The 17,090-nt window shown below is 41.5% G+C and overlaps 1 protein-coding gene across 1 annotated transcript; it reads right to left on the bottom strand.

Moving 5' to 3' along the window:
* Positions 1-84: 84 nt before the first annotated feature.
* Positions 85-15,776, bottom strand: LOC308412683 (amyloid beta A4 precursor protein-binding family B member 1-interacting protein-like; the record flags this gene model as incomplete). The annotated part of the gene is made up of 13 exons (XM_080907206.1): positions 15,736-15,776; positions 11,987-12,046; positions 10,534-10,621; positions 9,816-10,027; positions 9,652-9,723; positions 9,391-9,550; positions 8,924-9,045; positions 8,752-8,826; positions 8,523-8,666; positions 3,835-3,945; positions 2,400-2,498; positions 2,054-2,138; positions 85-215 (listed from the first exon to the last, which is right to left on the bottom strand). Exons 1-13 carry the CDS (start codon positions 15,763-15,765, stop codon positions 85-87), a joined length of 1,389 nt encoding a protein of 462 aa, XP_080763332.1. The 5' UTR covers positions 15,766-15,776.
* Positions 15,777-17,090: the final 1,314 nt, after the last annotated feature.

Here is a 17,090-nt window from a genome sequence, read left to right as displayed (position 1 = left end):
GTTTATGTGTAACTGCAGCCTTATTTTAGGAGAAACTGGCTAAATCGAGGCTATCTGAGATTAATTCACGATGTACACAAAGTCTCAAAAGGATGTACGTTCTGGAGGGGGAGGAGGGATGAAGTCGGGTGGTGGCTCATATTCGTAGTCTTCAGTATGGTTTGCGGTTTTGGGTGCTGATAGACCCGCCTCAGGGGTGTGACCACTGGATTTTTCTGTAAAGACACATAAGAATGAAATTAAGAAGTCTTGAGTTTCAGATTCAAATATTCAGGACTTTATGCCAAAAATAACATAATACAAAGATGATACAAAGAAACTGTTCAAAAAATGAATAAAAAAGGTAACACACACATCGAGTCTTGATGAATGAAATATTCAGGGTGAAAATCTTTGCTGATTTAGATTGTTCAATTCATCGAGCACAAACTAAAAAAAACACAAACACATAAAAAAACAAAGTTCAAAACTGAAATCACAGTCTGATCCAACTGGTGCCCCTGTGTAGCTGCATCCAGTCCCAACAGCCTCTGGGCTTCTGGTCAGAAATCGGATCGTGTCCTGCTGGATCTCTTCACAGACATGGATCAGGATATCACTGAGCTCCTGGACAAGTCGCTGTTTGGCAGTGTTGGATTCACCAAAGTTGGATTCAACTCTGGTGAAGGTGAGGGCCAGTCAATGGGCAATCAGCGCCTTCGACGTCCAGGCACTGCTTACACACTTGGGCTGCATGAGGCTGGCTACTGCCCGGAAACAGGAGAAACCCAGTCCTCACAGTATGAACATAATGTCTAATGATAGGCTGGACAAATTCATCCCAGTTCACAACAGTCAGGGTGGTATTCGTCATTCAACATGACACTGCCAAACTGGCACACTGAATAATGTTGAAGGCAGCATAAAATCTGACTATTTGATGCCTGTGACATGAGCCTGCTTTCATTTGTAAAGACGACAGAGTGCCAGTGGTGGACCTGCCAGTTCTGGTGTTTTCTGGCAGTCAAGCTGCACAGTCCTGGGCTGTGAGTACAGGTCCTACTAAATGATGTGGGGTCCTCATGACACCATCACAAAGTGGGATTCTAACAGCTTGGTCAGAAACACAAACGGTAGGCTGTTGGACGTCATTTTATGTTCCTCTATGCACAGAGGAGCAGATACTGGTCGTGCTGGCCTTCTTTGGCCCTGTCCAACTCTTTTTATGTAATAGGCTGTCTCCTAGTATCTCGCCAACACTCTTGAGACCGTACTGACAGACATAACAAACCTAGTGATGCCAAACATGGATGTGCCATCCTGGAGGAGCTGTTCCACCAGTGCAACATGAATGGGCTGCAAACACCAACTCGCTGCATCAGTAGTGACAAGAATATTTCCAAAAAAGGAAACTTAGAGATAAATCAGTCGGGAGGGATACGAAGAGATTAATGATCTGTGGCCACACAAGAGTAAAGTAAAGCAAAAGTAACTATGGGAATGGGTTCATAACTGTACAATGAGAAATAGTTTAAGCTAAACAATTTTAATTTAAAATTTCATCACTCAACGTAAAATAAGCAAATATTTGGGGCTTTGGGCAGCACGGTGGCACTGTGGTTAGCACTGTTGCCTCACAGCAAGAAGGTTCTGAGTTCAATAGGGTGGGGCAAAGTCTCACCGTGGTTTCATTCTTAACCTGATGTGATAGTAATGACCCAAGCCATTTTACACACCATGGCTCATGTGATGATGTACATGATTATTAGAAGGTTAGCGACTACCACCAAAGAGGACGACCCCCACTAGGGTTTAAACGCCTATCCATGTTTTGTTTTTAAAATTGCAGAAGGATGTGAGGATGAATGTCTTCACAAGCTTAACGATTTCCAGTTGCCTTATTTTAGCACACAAAGAACCGTTTTCACTCATAGTGCACAGATTGTTATAATACTTCTGGAAATTTGCACGTCAGTATATCTGCATGCAATTCTAAGGGCAAGTAACATTAAGGAGGATCAGCATGTTCATTATTCTAACATAGTTATATCTTAGTACAGACACTGAAACTTACCTTTATATGCAGCAGACTGAAGGGTTTTTGTAGGAGAAGCTCTCTTCATCGCTGCCTGGTAGTTTTTATACAGGGCAGTTCCATACTGAACACACACAGAGGACACAGTGACATATATATACATATATCTTCTATATGTATAAAAGAGGGCTGTGTTTGCACTGTCCATTCATTCACGCCGTGGCAGACATTTCTGGAGTCACATAATTACATGACACACCAAAAAGTAGTTTCTAAAAGGTGTAGACTCCATCCATCAACCTGAACGAGTGGACCGTTTGAACACGGTTTTTAATTTCACTGTGTATGGCAAAGCGAGCTGTGCTACAGTTGGGCTGAATCTGACCTTGGCTATTCTGATGGAGTTGACCCAAAGCACCAGTGTTTTTTCATCATCACAGCAAAGTAACTTGATGTAGGGAGAGTCTTTCTGGATGCATGGGTGCTGGGAAAAGAGTGACAACAAAGAAAGCTTTTATGCCAAAGAGGACGGCCAGTCATTTAGTATCACAGTCCACTTCATTGATGGGGAGAAAAGAGAAAGAAATGGTCAACAGGTATGCTTTCTGGTATCAGAAGGCTCTAAAACGCTGCATCCTACGTTACCCATAAGTCTAATTCTTTTAGCAACCTGCGAAAAGCCAACATCTTTCCAAACCTGCACATTTAAGCTCACAGTTACAAATCCTGTGACATCACGCTGACATCATTTACTCAAGATGTCTTTCAGCGACACACAGAAAATGTCCCACTGTTTTCCAAAGGTAGGGAAGTGGGTCTCATTTATATTAAATTAAATGCTAGATTTTGGTGCTTCTGTAAAAATATATATTTGTAATCCACAAAAGCATCCAGCAGAGGGCAGGCCATGCCAAACTGTAACTACAGAGTGGGCCGTGAATAAGCACTGAAGGGTTAAATCATTGGTCTGCCACTGTCATTGTGGAAATCTTACGCGTGACTAACACTACATCTACAGAGTGCACGTGATTGTCTGGTCAAATTCTTACAGCTAAGAAGAATCTGTTTAACACACTGAGAAACGACCCCAAAAACAGGAAACTAGGTTGCACCCACTGGTCAGTATGGGCGAAACCAAATGAGGTTTTGTTTTTCTAGTACCACTTCCTCACTTAACTGCATCATCTGAAAAAAGCCATCTTGATCTGTTGTGCTGGAGTGCAGCTGTATGCTGAGTGCATCCGGTATCATTTAACTGCGGTCACTTCGGTTGGTGTGATATTTGAAACACATGTTAATGGAGAACAATATGAGTCAGTATGAGTCTTAAGCTACAGCTGAGTAGCCCTCAGATATAAACTTACATGGCCTTCAAATAGTACTACCTCAGGTCTGCACTTTGCACCACTCCATGTTTAGGCCTGCCCCTGAACTGAATTAAAATAAGTGATAAAAACCAAACCACAATCTTCTTGTTGCACTCTGCACTTCTGGTCACTGGTCTGTTTTATTCTTGTATGTTCAGGAAGCCTTCAGAGTGCTTAAAACAGATCAGACTACTTGAACTAATGAGAATGGATGCATCTCAGACTTAAAAATGGTAACTCAGGTAATTTTTCTTATAAGTATGCAAGTGTCCTTACACTGTGACTTTACAAAGAAGGGTCCCGAGTAAACAGCTGATCTTGTTTACAGCGGTTTTGTTGTTGTGTGATTGCAACATCAGCCTATGATCAGAAAGAAGCGTGAAGAAATAGGAAAGTTGCATAAAGGGCTTCTTGATGCCATCGCCACTTTAAGATTCAAGCTGCTGAGCTGACCTTTAGCATGAAGCAGAAGTTGGTGGGAGCTCTGTACTTCTGTTTGTAGTTCTTGGTCATATAGATGTTGATTTTTTCAAAATGGACAAAGCAGGCGAGATCAGTGGACGACTGGAATATAGAAAACAACAGGATATTATGACTCTATGGCAGACAGATACATAGAACAAAAGCTCAGACATTGGCTTCCTTATAAAATAACAAAATGTTTGTGATTTTGTCTCATTGTTTAGCAGCGCTTGTGGTAGGTATTAAAATCAAGGCAGATGGCCTCTGATGCAAATCCACGAGTTCACACTCACGCTCAGTACCATGGAAATTATACTGTTAATCTCTGTTAATCTCCCTTTAATTTCAATGTTCAACACATCATGTTCACACATGTCAAAAGATGTTGATCTTCAGCTGAAACTTCAAAGTCTCACTTCTTGGAACTGTAGATGACCAACGGATGACAGCGCCGTACTTTACTTCTTCTTTTTGCTCTTATTCTCATGTAGACACATAAGACACAAACGTCTGCTCCATCCATGTCTCCTTAACAGTGGCGTGTCTAGAAAATTTTTGTTGGGGGGGCCAGGTAGGGGCACAGATTTGGAGAAGGGTGGCAGATTTAATTGGCAGATAATGTTTAAAAAAAAAATTCTACCAACCCTTAACCATAATTCAATAATCCTATAAACCTAATAACCAAATGCACTTTTAACTCTTATTAGAATGAGATTTTAACCACTACGGTGCAAAGTTTTTAGATACTTCGTTGATAAAGTACAAGAGATACAATCAGTGCTTTGTCAGTGTTTACTCAGCATTCAAGGACAGCAATATTTGCATAGTATTTTTACTGACATATACTGCACATATGTTTTGGGCAAAAACATTTTTGAATATTAAAATACGAACATTTGTAGCAAACAATTGACAAATTAGCCAGTTCCAATGTAAAACTTTCTCTGCCTGTTAAAAAAAGAAGATAATCTTCTCACAAACTGGTGTTTGATTTTGAAACAGGAAAAAAGTGGAGAAACAACTGAAAAGACTAATATTTGAATAAAACCTGAAAGCAAGTAAATACTTTCTATGCTGCCTTATGGTAAACTTTGGTAATATTGATAAAGAACAACACTGGCTGATGATGAAATACATTCAGCTGGCATGGTGACACTGCCAGTATAACCTGCAGGGCTGGACTGGGACAGAAAATCGGGCATTTTGACTACAGACCGGCCCACCAGGTATTAAAGCCATAAAGCCTTTGAATGAAAACAAACCCTGTTGTGACAGTGATGTACAGTCTTTTTGGTATATGTATGATTTCTATACATTTTACGTCAGATAAAAACTTTGGTTGTAAGATTTAGATAATTATTTAATAAAAGCTAGATATTTTAAATGAGAATAAAAAAGAAAAGTATTTCTTTGTGCCCCCTTTCCCTGTTAATGCCCTACCTGGCCCCCTGGCAAAACTTTGCTAGACCCGCCCCTGCACAGTTACCAGCTGTCAGCTACATAAAAAAGGATCCTGGTGGGTGGTCTTCACGTTTCCCTCTCACCAGATATCCAAACCGACATCATGACCAGCAGCTTTACAGCTGTGGCTCCAGCAAACATCAGCTGATACTAGAAATTAATATTAAATAAATTCTAACAACAGCCGATCAAGCTTAAACGTGCTGCTGTTGTTTAGCGCAACATCTGCTGGTTTCGTCTTTCTGGCGCAAAGTGGGCGATAAACAAACAAGAGAGAAAAGCCGATCAGCTGATCATCGATCAGTTTCATGATTGAAGTAGCAACAGGAGAGGGAGGATGAGAGAAGAGGCAGCTGTGCAGCGTAAAGACAGAATAAATCCAGCTTTGTGTCTTTTTCCATTCTAGCTGAAGTTCGGGACAAACTGCGTCTCTTCTCAGCTCAATACGAAACGTGTAATATTTTCTCTGAATGAGGGACCATTCCATTTTTTTAAGGAGCCGTTGGCAACTCTACTAACTAACCTTATGAATAAAATAAAGTTCACTATCAGTAACATCATAGCAACCGAACAGCTGTATAAAAACTCCAAGCTGGCTAGAACGCAGTATGAGTTATTGCAACTGACAGTAAAAAGTCAGCACAACGAAAATAAACTCCACCTAAACTTAGTTTATATCTGACCCAGATAGACTGCAGGTCATAACTTCTTACCTGAAGTTCAGTTCACCTGACACTCGGACTGGTGGCTGCCTCGGGGCTCTCCTCCTGCCTCCCCTTCCCTCATCCACCTGCTGCCTCTGTGGAAGCCCCGCCATAGCCACCACCAAACAACGGAGTTATTTCTACACATCGACCTGCATCTGGCCAATCCACCACCTCTCATTGTTCATGCCGTTACAAAAAAAATAAAAAATAAGTCAAATAAGCCCGATGGCCAGTCCAGCTATGTTAACCTGCAACCAAATCTGCAGCTCCATACAGCAATGTTACGACTTAGATTACATCTTATAACTCATAACTCTTATGTTAGCTGCCCTCAGTAGCATACTGTCTGAAATATTCCACGGCTGCAATAATTCTTTAAGTGTTATTTTTTCCTTGGTATTCTAATTTCGCCGAAGTTTACTAAACTCAACAAACTTAATATTACTTACCGGGACATTTATTCTGTCCTCATTTTCTTTCACCGAAAAATTGTTTCCTGCAGTGACGTCTTTCGTGCTTGGCTCTCCTACCTTTGCTAACGTGATGCACATAGCTCAGAAGCCGATGCTGCATTCACTTACACTCGGATATCTGAGCGTCACCGTGAAAACATAATCGGACATTTGATATTTGATTGAATTTTATTGTTTTGCCTTTGGGGTGGCACCTGGGGTGGCCAGTCTGGTTGGGGGGGGTGGCCTGTGCCCCCCCAGGCCACCCCGCTGGACACGCCATTGCTCCTTAAATGATTCTTTATATGTCTGTGATTTGCACATCTGCCTCGCACAGTGTTGCGAATTCTTTCACTCGGACGATTTTTGGTGTCAAGCCTGGACGGGCGGTGTTTGTCTTCTCCGTTTTAGTGACAAAGACGACATGTTTCCCTTTAGCGTCGGCGAGGCAGCAATTCAAATTGTCCATCTTCATTTCTCCAACTCTTCCTCGTGTCTTTCCAGCTCTGTGATGCTTGACCGCTCAGATGGATGCCATTATGCACTTCACACGCAGGCAAAATATTCTTGGATTGTTGTTTATTGGCTGCTCTCATACTTGCTTTAACAATTCGATTTAGTTCAAGTTTAGTTATATAGCACAAAATCTCAACTACAGTTGCCTCAAGGTGCTTTCTATTGCAAGGTAAAGACCCCACAGTAATACAGGGAAAAATGAGCAAGCACTTGGTGACAGTGGGAAGGAAAAACTCAGTTTTGACCAACATGTTCAGCTTTACACATTTACGATCAGCAGTCCTTCTGTAAAGCTGAATAAATGGGAAGTGAACTGCCTGGCACTAAATCAGGTGAAAAACATTTTACTAAAGCTGTAAATTAGCAAGATTCTGATGATGTTTGTTAGTCAACTCAATTGCTGTATGTGTGTAGAAGTGATCTAAATAAGACTTTGCTACATTGTACATGACATGCAGTAGCAGTGAACTGAAATATGCACCTGAACTGTTGCTAAAAAAAAGAAAAGAAAGCAGGGCTGCGTCATCACTAAGATGGTTTTGTTTTTAGTAAATTCACATGAGACAAAATCAGACGATAGGCGTGCACTACAGCGACTCTTATTTCCAGTTAGAAAGACACTCCTTTATCTGCCTGCTTTACCGCTGCTTTTCTGTTCTTTACCTCACAACCGCTTTCCCACGCGGTCAATCTCAATACTGACATCATTACTCTAGTCCAATCACCTTCTTGCCCGCCTTCTTTGAGCCAATAAGCCCCCAAGGATCTCTCCTCATTGAACTGGCTTTTACATTTTAGTAATAAACAGTAAAACGTCTATGACTAAGGGTCTTGTGCTTACAACATGATGTGCCTAAAAAGCTGCATTCTGTCTGAAGGCCACCAGATGGCGACAGACGTGTTTGCAAAAAGTCTGCGGAAACAGCTTCCTGACTTGACCTCTGTAAACACTCCTGCTGAGTTCATGGTTCATCATTTTGGGTCATGCTGAATAAAAAATTAAGTCTATTTTGTAAATCTTGATCATATTATATTTCATAATGAAGGACTAACTGGAATGAAACAACTTGCAAACTGTTGTTGTTAGCAAGCAATGGTGGCGTGGTGGTTGCCTCACAGCAACAGTGCTGGGTTCAAATCCAACATCTGTGTGGATGTGTGTCTTTGAGCTGTGGGGTTAGGTTAACTGGTGCCTGTCTCTCTGTGCTGGCCCCCCTGTCACAGACTGGCCTATCCTGTCGCAGGATACCGATGGTAGCTGGGGATAGGCTACAGCTCTGGTGACAGTGAATTGGAAGATATATACACAACATACATACAACAAAAAGTTATATGTGCTGGAATTCAGTGCAGCTATCACAGTATCTACATGTAGCTTAAATTCAGGTTTGAGACAGGCCTCATTGAGATCAGCTTCATCTAAAGCCGAGCAGCAGAAAACAGCTAGCCTGGTGTAAGCTGTAGAAATGACTTTGCTCACTCAGGTTGCTAAACCTGTTTTCTTTTAAGCAACAATACAAATAGAAACTTTGATTTGTTATACCTTTGTTTTTCCTTTGGGCACAAAGTAGATGCCCGAAGCCCTGAGCACAAAGTAGCGCGGTTTCCAAACCTTCTTCCCATCTTCTTTGAGGTAAAGTGTGCCCTCTAGGTCGGGAACGATCAAAGTCGAACCCCCGAAATTCTCCTGCAGCGTCAGAGGAATGGCATGAAATGCAAAACTGAAACGTGGCGCCATCAATGAGATGCAAAAATGTGGCACTGCGACTGACCTTGACAAGGAGATCTTTAGCCTGCTGGTTAATCGCATTCAATGCTGCCTTATCCTTTTTCCACATGTAAAATATCTTCACGAGATGAGAAAAGCACAGTTTACTGACTGAGCATTATAACATATAATCACACTTCACCAAGAAGCAGGTGCTCTGTTACCATATTGCTCACCTGAGGGTCTGTGAACATCACATACTTTTGTGGTCTTGGCAAAAAGTAGACTTTGTTTTCACTGTACCGAGTCCAAGCAGACAGTGGTTCCACCAAATGTTCATGATCCTCAAAGGTTCTTTCTGAAATAATGGACAAAAAAGCAAATTAAGGGAGGACACTCCACGAAAAAACTTTGGAAAGTGGGAAATGTGTGCTCAATTCAAGTGAATTCAGTTTTATTTCTATAGCACCAAATTAGAGACTCTAGAATAATACAGACAAAACCTCAACAATTACACAATACCCCTGTGAGTAAGCACTTGGCGACAGTGGGAAGGAAAAACTCCCTTTTAACAGGAACGAACCTCCAGCAGAACCAGGCTTAGCAGCCACCTGCTGCAACCAGTTGGGAGTGAGGGGAGGAAGACTCCTCTGTTATTTTGACTACCTGTTATCATGTTTACGTGTGTGTGTCTTTATCTCACCAATCAGCAATTCGGGGTTGGTCTCACACAGACTCCAGGCAGTGCTGCAGTCACAGTGCGTCTTCTCAAACAGTTTGTCCAAGACCTCTCGCACCGATTGCCTCTCGTCCACCATCAGCGTCTTGGAGCTGCCATCACTCATGAGCACCTTCACAATCAACTGAGAGAGGCACAGTTACTTTAACTCAAGATTAAATGCAAGCTTCGATGAGACACACACACACGCACACACACACACAAAAGAAAATCTGCTGATCTTACCTTCCTCATTTTGGCTTCTTTCAGCTTCTCTAGAGCTAGTTTTATTTTCTCTGCTTTTGTTTGGGGTTCTCTCTGGAAACATAGAAGAACGTAATCTCTTTTGACGCCCCATGTCCAGGAAATTCTGACTTTATATTTTCTCTCAGTGCAAAACTTTGGTTTACCATTTGCATGTTCCTGCAGGATACATCTGTGCCTGGTGGAGGAGGAAGGGCAGTGGCTGGCTCATGTTTCTGAGTTGTTGCGGGTGGTGCAGTTTGATCGTTTGTACCGCCGATGTTTGGTTCAGAAGTAAGGGGTTCCTGCGCGGCTGACTTTGATTCCAGGTCAGCCATTAGAGCATCCAGATCATTGTCTTCCAGTTCATTAAGCGACTCTGTAAGGAGATGTGTGGGTTTAACTATGACCTCAAGAGGGTGAGTTGGAGAATCATGGACGTAAAGCTGATTAGTTCAAAACTTGAACTGGCAAGGTACATCTATTGAGAAAAAATGAACGAGCAGCATATTCCAGTGGGAATACCAGGGAATCCTGGGAAACTAGGAGCGTACAGTGTCCTGTATCCCCCTTCCACTAAAACACAGTTTGCTTTTGGTTGTTTCAAATTGCTGATATGCCTTTTTTGCACCTCGGCCATAAAAAGCTCATCAGGTACTACAGATGAATCGGTTAAAATTCTCCACAACGTCAAGTCTCAGTCACCTTGCCCCTTGGTCAAAATGGGACCCCGCCATCGGTCAAGTTTTCCGAAAAGCTTGGTTAATGTGATAACTCAAGAAGGAAGTCACCTTGGATTTTCAAATTAATGCCATAGCATCTACTCGGAGGCTGAGGGGGAACGCTTTTCTTCTGTGAAACAGTTTCATCTGCATGACTACTCACCATTCAGGTCGTTGAAGCCAATGGAAAAGGTTTTTTCTGTCTGGGCCGCAGAATCTGCTTCTGGTGAGTCACCTTCAGTCTTCAGACTCTGCAGGGACATCATCAGAGCCCCCCCGCCATCCCCACAGCCATGAATTACAGTTGCATGTCGTGAAAAACACATGTATGATCACATAGGTCGTGTTCTTGGAGGGAAGCAACAGTTCATAGTTTGAGGTGGCGCTTTAAATCGAAACCCTGTGTCCTCAAAATACTCTGAACTGCTGTCTCTTGGTAACTTGTTTCCCTGTACTTCATCACGCTCTGTCTCCGAGCTAAATCGGTAACACGAAACACATTGCGCTCAGTGTTTGCAGGGGACAATAAATCACAAGTGTGTTTGTTAAGAAAGAACGATTCATCACAACATTACATATAATCAGTGATTTATAATTGGGCCTTCCGAACTAAGGAAATGGCTCTGATATTTCAGTGTCCCCACCATTAAAAAACTTGCTATCAAGAAACAGACTCAAACTGTATGATTTTAATTGTTAACATGCTCTGTCTCTGCAGGCTCACTCATAAACAACCTGGGCAGAAAACCTGGAAACAAAATGATGCCTCCGAGCGGGCTGTTCCACCCTGCTGACTGTGCCTAATAACACATTTGGTCATACTGGAGCTGCTCCGTAAATGACACCTCCAAGCCTCTTTAGACCAGACCTTTTTATACTTTCCTTTAAAAAAGATTTTCTACCTCCGAGGCAGTAAAGCATAGAGAACCAACCCAATCAAGGCAATAAGTGGAATCATTTAAATCCTTTTGTTTCTAAGAGTCTCTGGGGGTCGACGCTTAACTCTAAATGCTTCTCTCGCGAATTCTCCTAATAGTCTTTGAAATTGTGTTTATCACTGTGATGGCTTTCCAAAGAGGATGCAAGTCAGAGTGACAAATGGAGCCTTTCTGGTAAGCATGATGTAATACTGAACATAGATTGATTCCATTCTCAGGGCCGTGCTTGTTTGCAGCTTACATGCAGGGGTTGGAAATTGACACTAACGCCAAGTCTCAGACCCAGGCTTCAATCAGTTATGAGTGTATAATGTGTTTCTTGGCGAGTTGCAGTTTTATGATGAGCAGCTTATGTGTGCTTAAGGAAATCTGCAGCCATTGCCCACAGTCCAATCCACAGATGATGACCTCACATGTCAGCATTACAGTGGTCTTGCAAAAACAAAAAGGCTGTAATCAGACAATGCCCAGATTATGACTAAAACACTGAGTGGATTATTCACTTTCATTAACCTGTTCCTGCCTCAAAAGAATGGCATCTTGCACAGTGTCAACATGAAGCACTATTCACACATTTTCCAATCTTTTACAGGGATTACCATGTACCTTAAATGTTCATCAGTTACAGCATCACAATCAAATCAAATCGAAAACAAAAAAAAAGAAAAGAAAACTCACCTGAGAGAGATGATCCATCTCTCCGAGCAGGTGAGTGAACATGGCGTCTATGTCGTCCATCTGCAAACGGTAGAACGAGGAATTCAGATTTTTTAGGAGCAGTAGGGGGACAGAATAATGCAAGATGCAGAAAATAAAGTAGATAATGGTGAACCGCCCTGTAGGAGGCACTAGGAAGTGAAAACTTTGGGCGATTTCAGTTCGTTTTGCGATCAGTTTCGTGTTTGTTTTGTGTCAGTTCTGTTTGTGGAAAACCTGGGGGGGTGCTGTCCGGCATAACAGCTGACATTTTTGTGGCAGGGCCCACACAACCAGTAAGCGTATGTGCACACATGCACAGTTCTGGATGTGACAATCCCCATGGCAACAGGGGATAAACAAAATGCAAAGTGCAGCATCTATTTAGACAGAGCACTCAAGAGCAATGATCCGCTGTGTCATCTCGGTGACTTTACAAAGAGCCGAAGCAGCTGTTTCTGTGCTGCTCTGTCTGCAAAGTCGCTTCAATTCCTTGGACAGCAAACGTGGAGCTTGTGACCTTCCATTTTCTAAGTGTTCTCTTTAGTATGAGTGCACAGCATAGATACATTTCTTAAATAAGCTAAATAGTTTTCACCTCCTGTAGATGCCATCTGTGTAACTCTTTGTACAGTCTGTGATTGAAAAGCGATAGCTAAAACTCAAATGCTTTGTTTTCTTCGCACTAAATTGATCAGCCCTGCAAAAAGGCTTCATTGAGATCAAAGGTTTTCACCAGACCAAATTTTCTGTGGAATTCAGTGTCTGGGTTTTTCCATATGGGGGCGGCATCTTGCCAGCTTTAGGTCTTGTATGTGGATCGGCTTGAAAAGCAAACTGAAGAATGAGCCCTCTGCTTCTTGCCAACTCTGCAAGACTGTTGCAATATGTGGTTATCAATACCAGTAGATGCACTTATTTTGAAAGGAGCCCAGCAGCTTACCCTGACTCTGAAAGCTGCACGTACAGCAAATATAGAGGTGGGGATGGTGGTAAGATTTAATATAGTCGTTTTATTTGAAGCGACTTGCCTCTTTTGTATGTGCTATTTTATGAGCTCAGCAGGTCATAAGCATGATACCATTTCCTGATCCTCACACACATCATGTTTTTCTGCACTTTTACTATGACACATAAGCACGTAACACTGCAGTCATACAATGGCTCTGCAAGTTTGCATCTATTATTAGCTTTTCTTATCTTTTTTGCTCTAATTTCAAAATGTGTGAGGTGGAAACTGTTTCCATTCTTTTTTTGTACATCGTTAGATTTTGCTCTTGTTTGTGCAACTGACTGTCTTTAACATTAGAAATGCAATCTGATCTACCCATCTTAACATGCTAACGTATAGTTTTGCACCCTGTCCTGTTCTGTGGATTTTATCTTTTGGGTTTTTTTCTCTTTCATCTAAGAACCCTACACTGGTTATAAAAGATGAACACCTGGGCTATTCAGAAACAGCATCTTTAAGTTAAGGGCTCGTGGGCAAACTTTACTATTTAGATTATTAGTATTAATTTGTCATTTCTAGTAATTTGAGGATTTCAAGTTCTGTATTTTTTCTCATTTTAGCTGTGATTTGACTCAATGAGTCACTATTAATCCTGTTAGCTGTATAAAGTTTTTTACGTTTACATAAAAAAAAAAAGGTAATCTGCTTGCTCTGGCTGAAAAAATTTGCATGGACCAAAGAGGTGTTGTTACAAACTGTAAAAATGAAAACTGTTATCTAAAGGACGCTAAAGTGCCCCATAGATCTAAAGAGTGCTGTCATTTTAAGTGAAACATTTCTTCACGTTTGTAATTAAAAGCAAGACTTTGTCCCTACTTTTCCCAATACTGGCTCTAGGTTCTATGTTTTGTATATATATACTTTGAAGTATTAAGCTTGAAGAATGAAGTACCTTCAGGGCTATTTCAAATCTAAATCACTTTCATCCAGCCTAAAAGACCTATTTCAACAATGAGATGCAAATGTATTCCCTGTATTCGCAATTCAGTTCACTTCAGTTTTATTTATATAGCACCAGATTACAACAAGAGTCGCCTTAAGGCATTTTAGATTGTAAGTTAAAAACGCTACAAAAATACACAGAAAACGGCAACAATCAGACCTCCTATGAGCAAGCGCTTGGCAAAAGTGGGAAGGAAAAACTCCCTTTTAACAGGAAGAAACCTCCAGCAGAACCAGGCTCAGGGAGGGGCGGGGCCATCTGCCTCAACTGGTTGGGGGTGAGGGGAGGGAGACAGGACAAAAGACACACCAGTGGAAGACTGCCAGAGATTAATAATAAGTAATGATTACATGCAAAGTGTTATATAAAGACACAAGGTGAGTGAATTGCATCATGGGAAGCCCCCAGCAGCATAGGTCTGATGCAGGGTAACTAAGGGAGGACGTTTTAAGCCTAATTGCGATTATGGACATTGAATAATAAAGTCGAGGTCAGTAATATAAATAAACGATGACCACAGCAGACATCGGTTGGGCTGTTTAGCTTGGCCCTAATATATTGCAAACATTAAAGTTGCAGCTTAAAGTATAGAACATGCAGATTCTGTCCTGTGTGCACTGAGTCATACATGTTGTTTGAAATATGTATAAACTGTCTCTGCATAACTTGCGCATTCTCATGCGACAGATGCGCGTCCACTGTGCCATCTCTGTTGCTCAGTCTCATTCTGTGTTTACGCCGAGCAGTAAACAGACCATTAAAGTGAAACGGGGTAAAAGGGGAAGAGTGGAGCGAGATGTAGCTCACTAGGTATTGCTTCCACATGAAAGTGAAATTTTTGGATCGCTACAGAACTTTACCTCTGGACTTCTGCGTCACACATGTGAAACTCATTCCAATCCTCCGTCTCCTTTGTCTCGTGTAACCTTTTCGTTTGATTTTTCCCGATTAATTTCAACAAATGTGCATTTGTAGACTGCGCTCATGAAAGCAAGCATCGCAAACACCACATTTGTTTATGAATTCCATGCTCTCATCAGGCATGTCAGAGTGTTGCCTCTGCCTCCCGATGTGGTCTCACACATCAACAAAAACGAGGCAACGCCAAGAGACACGCAGGCGGCCGTGCCAAAGCCTGAGCACAAAAGGCGATTTATTGAGATGTACGTGCATGAAAGGAATCACAGTGCATTGCCTGCTAACAGTAAACCAACATGTTTTCTCTCTTCTTGCGGTCGAGAGCTTCTTGCTGTTTTCTAATTAGTTGCACAACCGTCCACTGGCTGCTGTGAGAGGGCATGTGTTTGTCTTAAGCAAAGCTGATGTGGCCATTCAAGTATTTAACTCTTAAAAGAACCAACAGAAGGCAGAAATGTGTGTATGCACAGTAAGCCAAAAGCTTTACATACTTCAAATGATTCGATTCTTATCCATCGCTCACCATGAAAGTGTGATCACTCTTAACGTCAGGCTGCAGTGTGACAACCAGCCCCAAAATACAGCGAGAGCCAGAGCAACAAGAGCATCACTGAGCTGATCTGGACTTACAGCTACATGAAACAACCAAAACTCGCAAAAGCAAGACTGCAGCTCTTAAATGCTGATTTAATCATGCTCATTTTATTTAAGGCTATCCTGCAGCACAGCACTGAACTGTTAACACAGTAGTTCTGAATTTAGTAGTAGCATATTTTTTATTGTATTGATTTACTATGAAGTTCCAACCAACTTAAATACAAACTCTATCTTTCATTAACACATTTTTAGCATTCTTACCTTTTCTCTGTCTTTGACACATGGAAGCATCACAGAGTGAGTGTCATTGCTGCAACCCTGACAGGTCAGTCTATATGTGAGCGCTTGCACATGTGACTTTGTCTGCACTGCCTGATATGCTACAGATATTCGCTCAGCTTCCTCTGAAATCAGGAAGTAGATCTAAGTTTTTCTGGTAAAGCAGATAGGGCTTAAGTAGTGCTCTGAGCTCTACTTCTGGCCTGGCAGGGCCACACAGTTGTTTTCACTACTTTATTCTGGTAAGAGCTATCAGTAGTTCCTTAATGTGGGAATGTGCTACTGATATATACCCTTTTATTGTAGTACTTAGTCAATACAAATTTGCATTTACAATACTTATTATTTGAATGGGGGCTGGTGATGTCAGCAACCTTCCAGTTTCCTTTAAAACTCAGATGTCTGAGAACATTTTAGCTTGTTTTTTCTCACATTTGGTTTACTTATACTTGTTTACCATACCTGACATTGATCTGTGATGTTTCTTTTATATTTTACATTTGGTCTACATAATATTTACGAGGTTGATTGGTGGGAAATCATTTGAAAACGTCGTACAACAAAAGGTCTTTTAGAAAACACACACAAAGGATTAGAACATTTTGAAATATGAATGAAAACAGATCTTATATTTATTATATTCAGTGCAATAGACTACACAGAACCCTTGCAGATTACAATAAAACAAAATGCTGTTTTGAGTTTAGGAGAGTGGTGCGCATGTTTCAGCTTTTCCCTGATGCAAAGTGGTTTTGATAAGATGAAACTGTTTCTTGTCATTAAATGTTAAATGTACTGACTCCCTGCTGCACGGCCATATGTTAATGTTTACTTAAAGGAACAACAGCACGATGTTCTACCAAAGATTGTTTATGGACAGTGGTGGAGTGGAGTGGAGTAGAGTGGAGTGGAGTGGAGTAGAGTGGAGTGGAGTGGAGTGGTGCAAACAGCTTTAAGCCCTCAAACAAAATCGTATTTGACAACTTTGAAATGTGAGCGAGCAAAGCGCAGAGGAAAGCGAAAGAGCTGCTGGAATAGATGCATAGAATAAACATGATTCATCAGGATGACACCTCTTCTTTATCTGTCTGTCATTTTAAGATGTGGTGTACTTTTTTTTCTCCTTTGGTGCTTTGTTTTTGCACGATCACAAATAAAATGCACACGACTTAGTGCAGAGGTGCGATTGTAGACAATGCAGTGTAGTGTGTTTAATATTTAAAGCACTGCTGTGCAGATGTGCAGATAGAATGTGTAAAATCTAATAATGTAAAAACTGTAACAAATATTTTTGTACTGAGGCTTTTCAGATAATAGAAGACCCCCCCATCTGGCTT

Source organism: Rhamphochromis sp. 'chilingali', assembly GCF_963969265.1.
Source record: "Rhamphochromis sp. 'chilingali' genome assembly, chromosome: 16".
Taxonomy (NCBI): Eukaryota; Metazoa; Chordata; class Actinopteri; order Cichliformes; family Cichlidae; genus Rhamphochromis; species Rhamphochromis sp. 'chilingali'.
The sequence above is the reverse complement of the archived record's forward strand: the minus strand, read 5'-3'. Positions and strand labels throughout refer to the sequence as shown.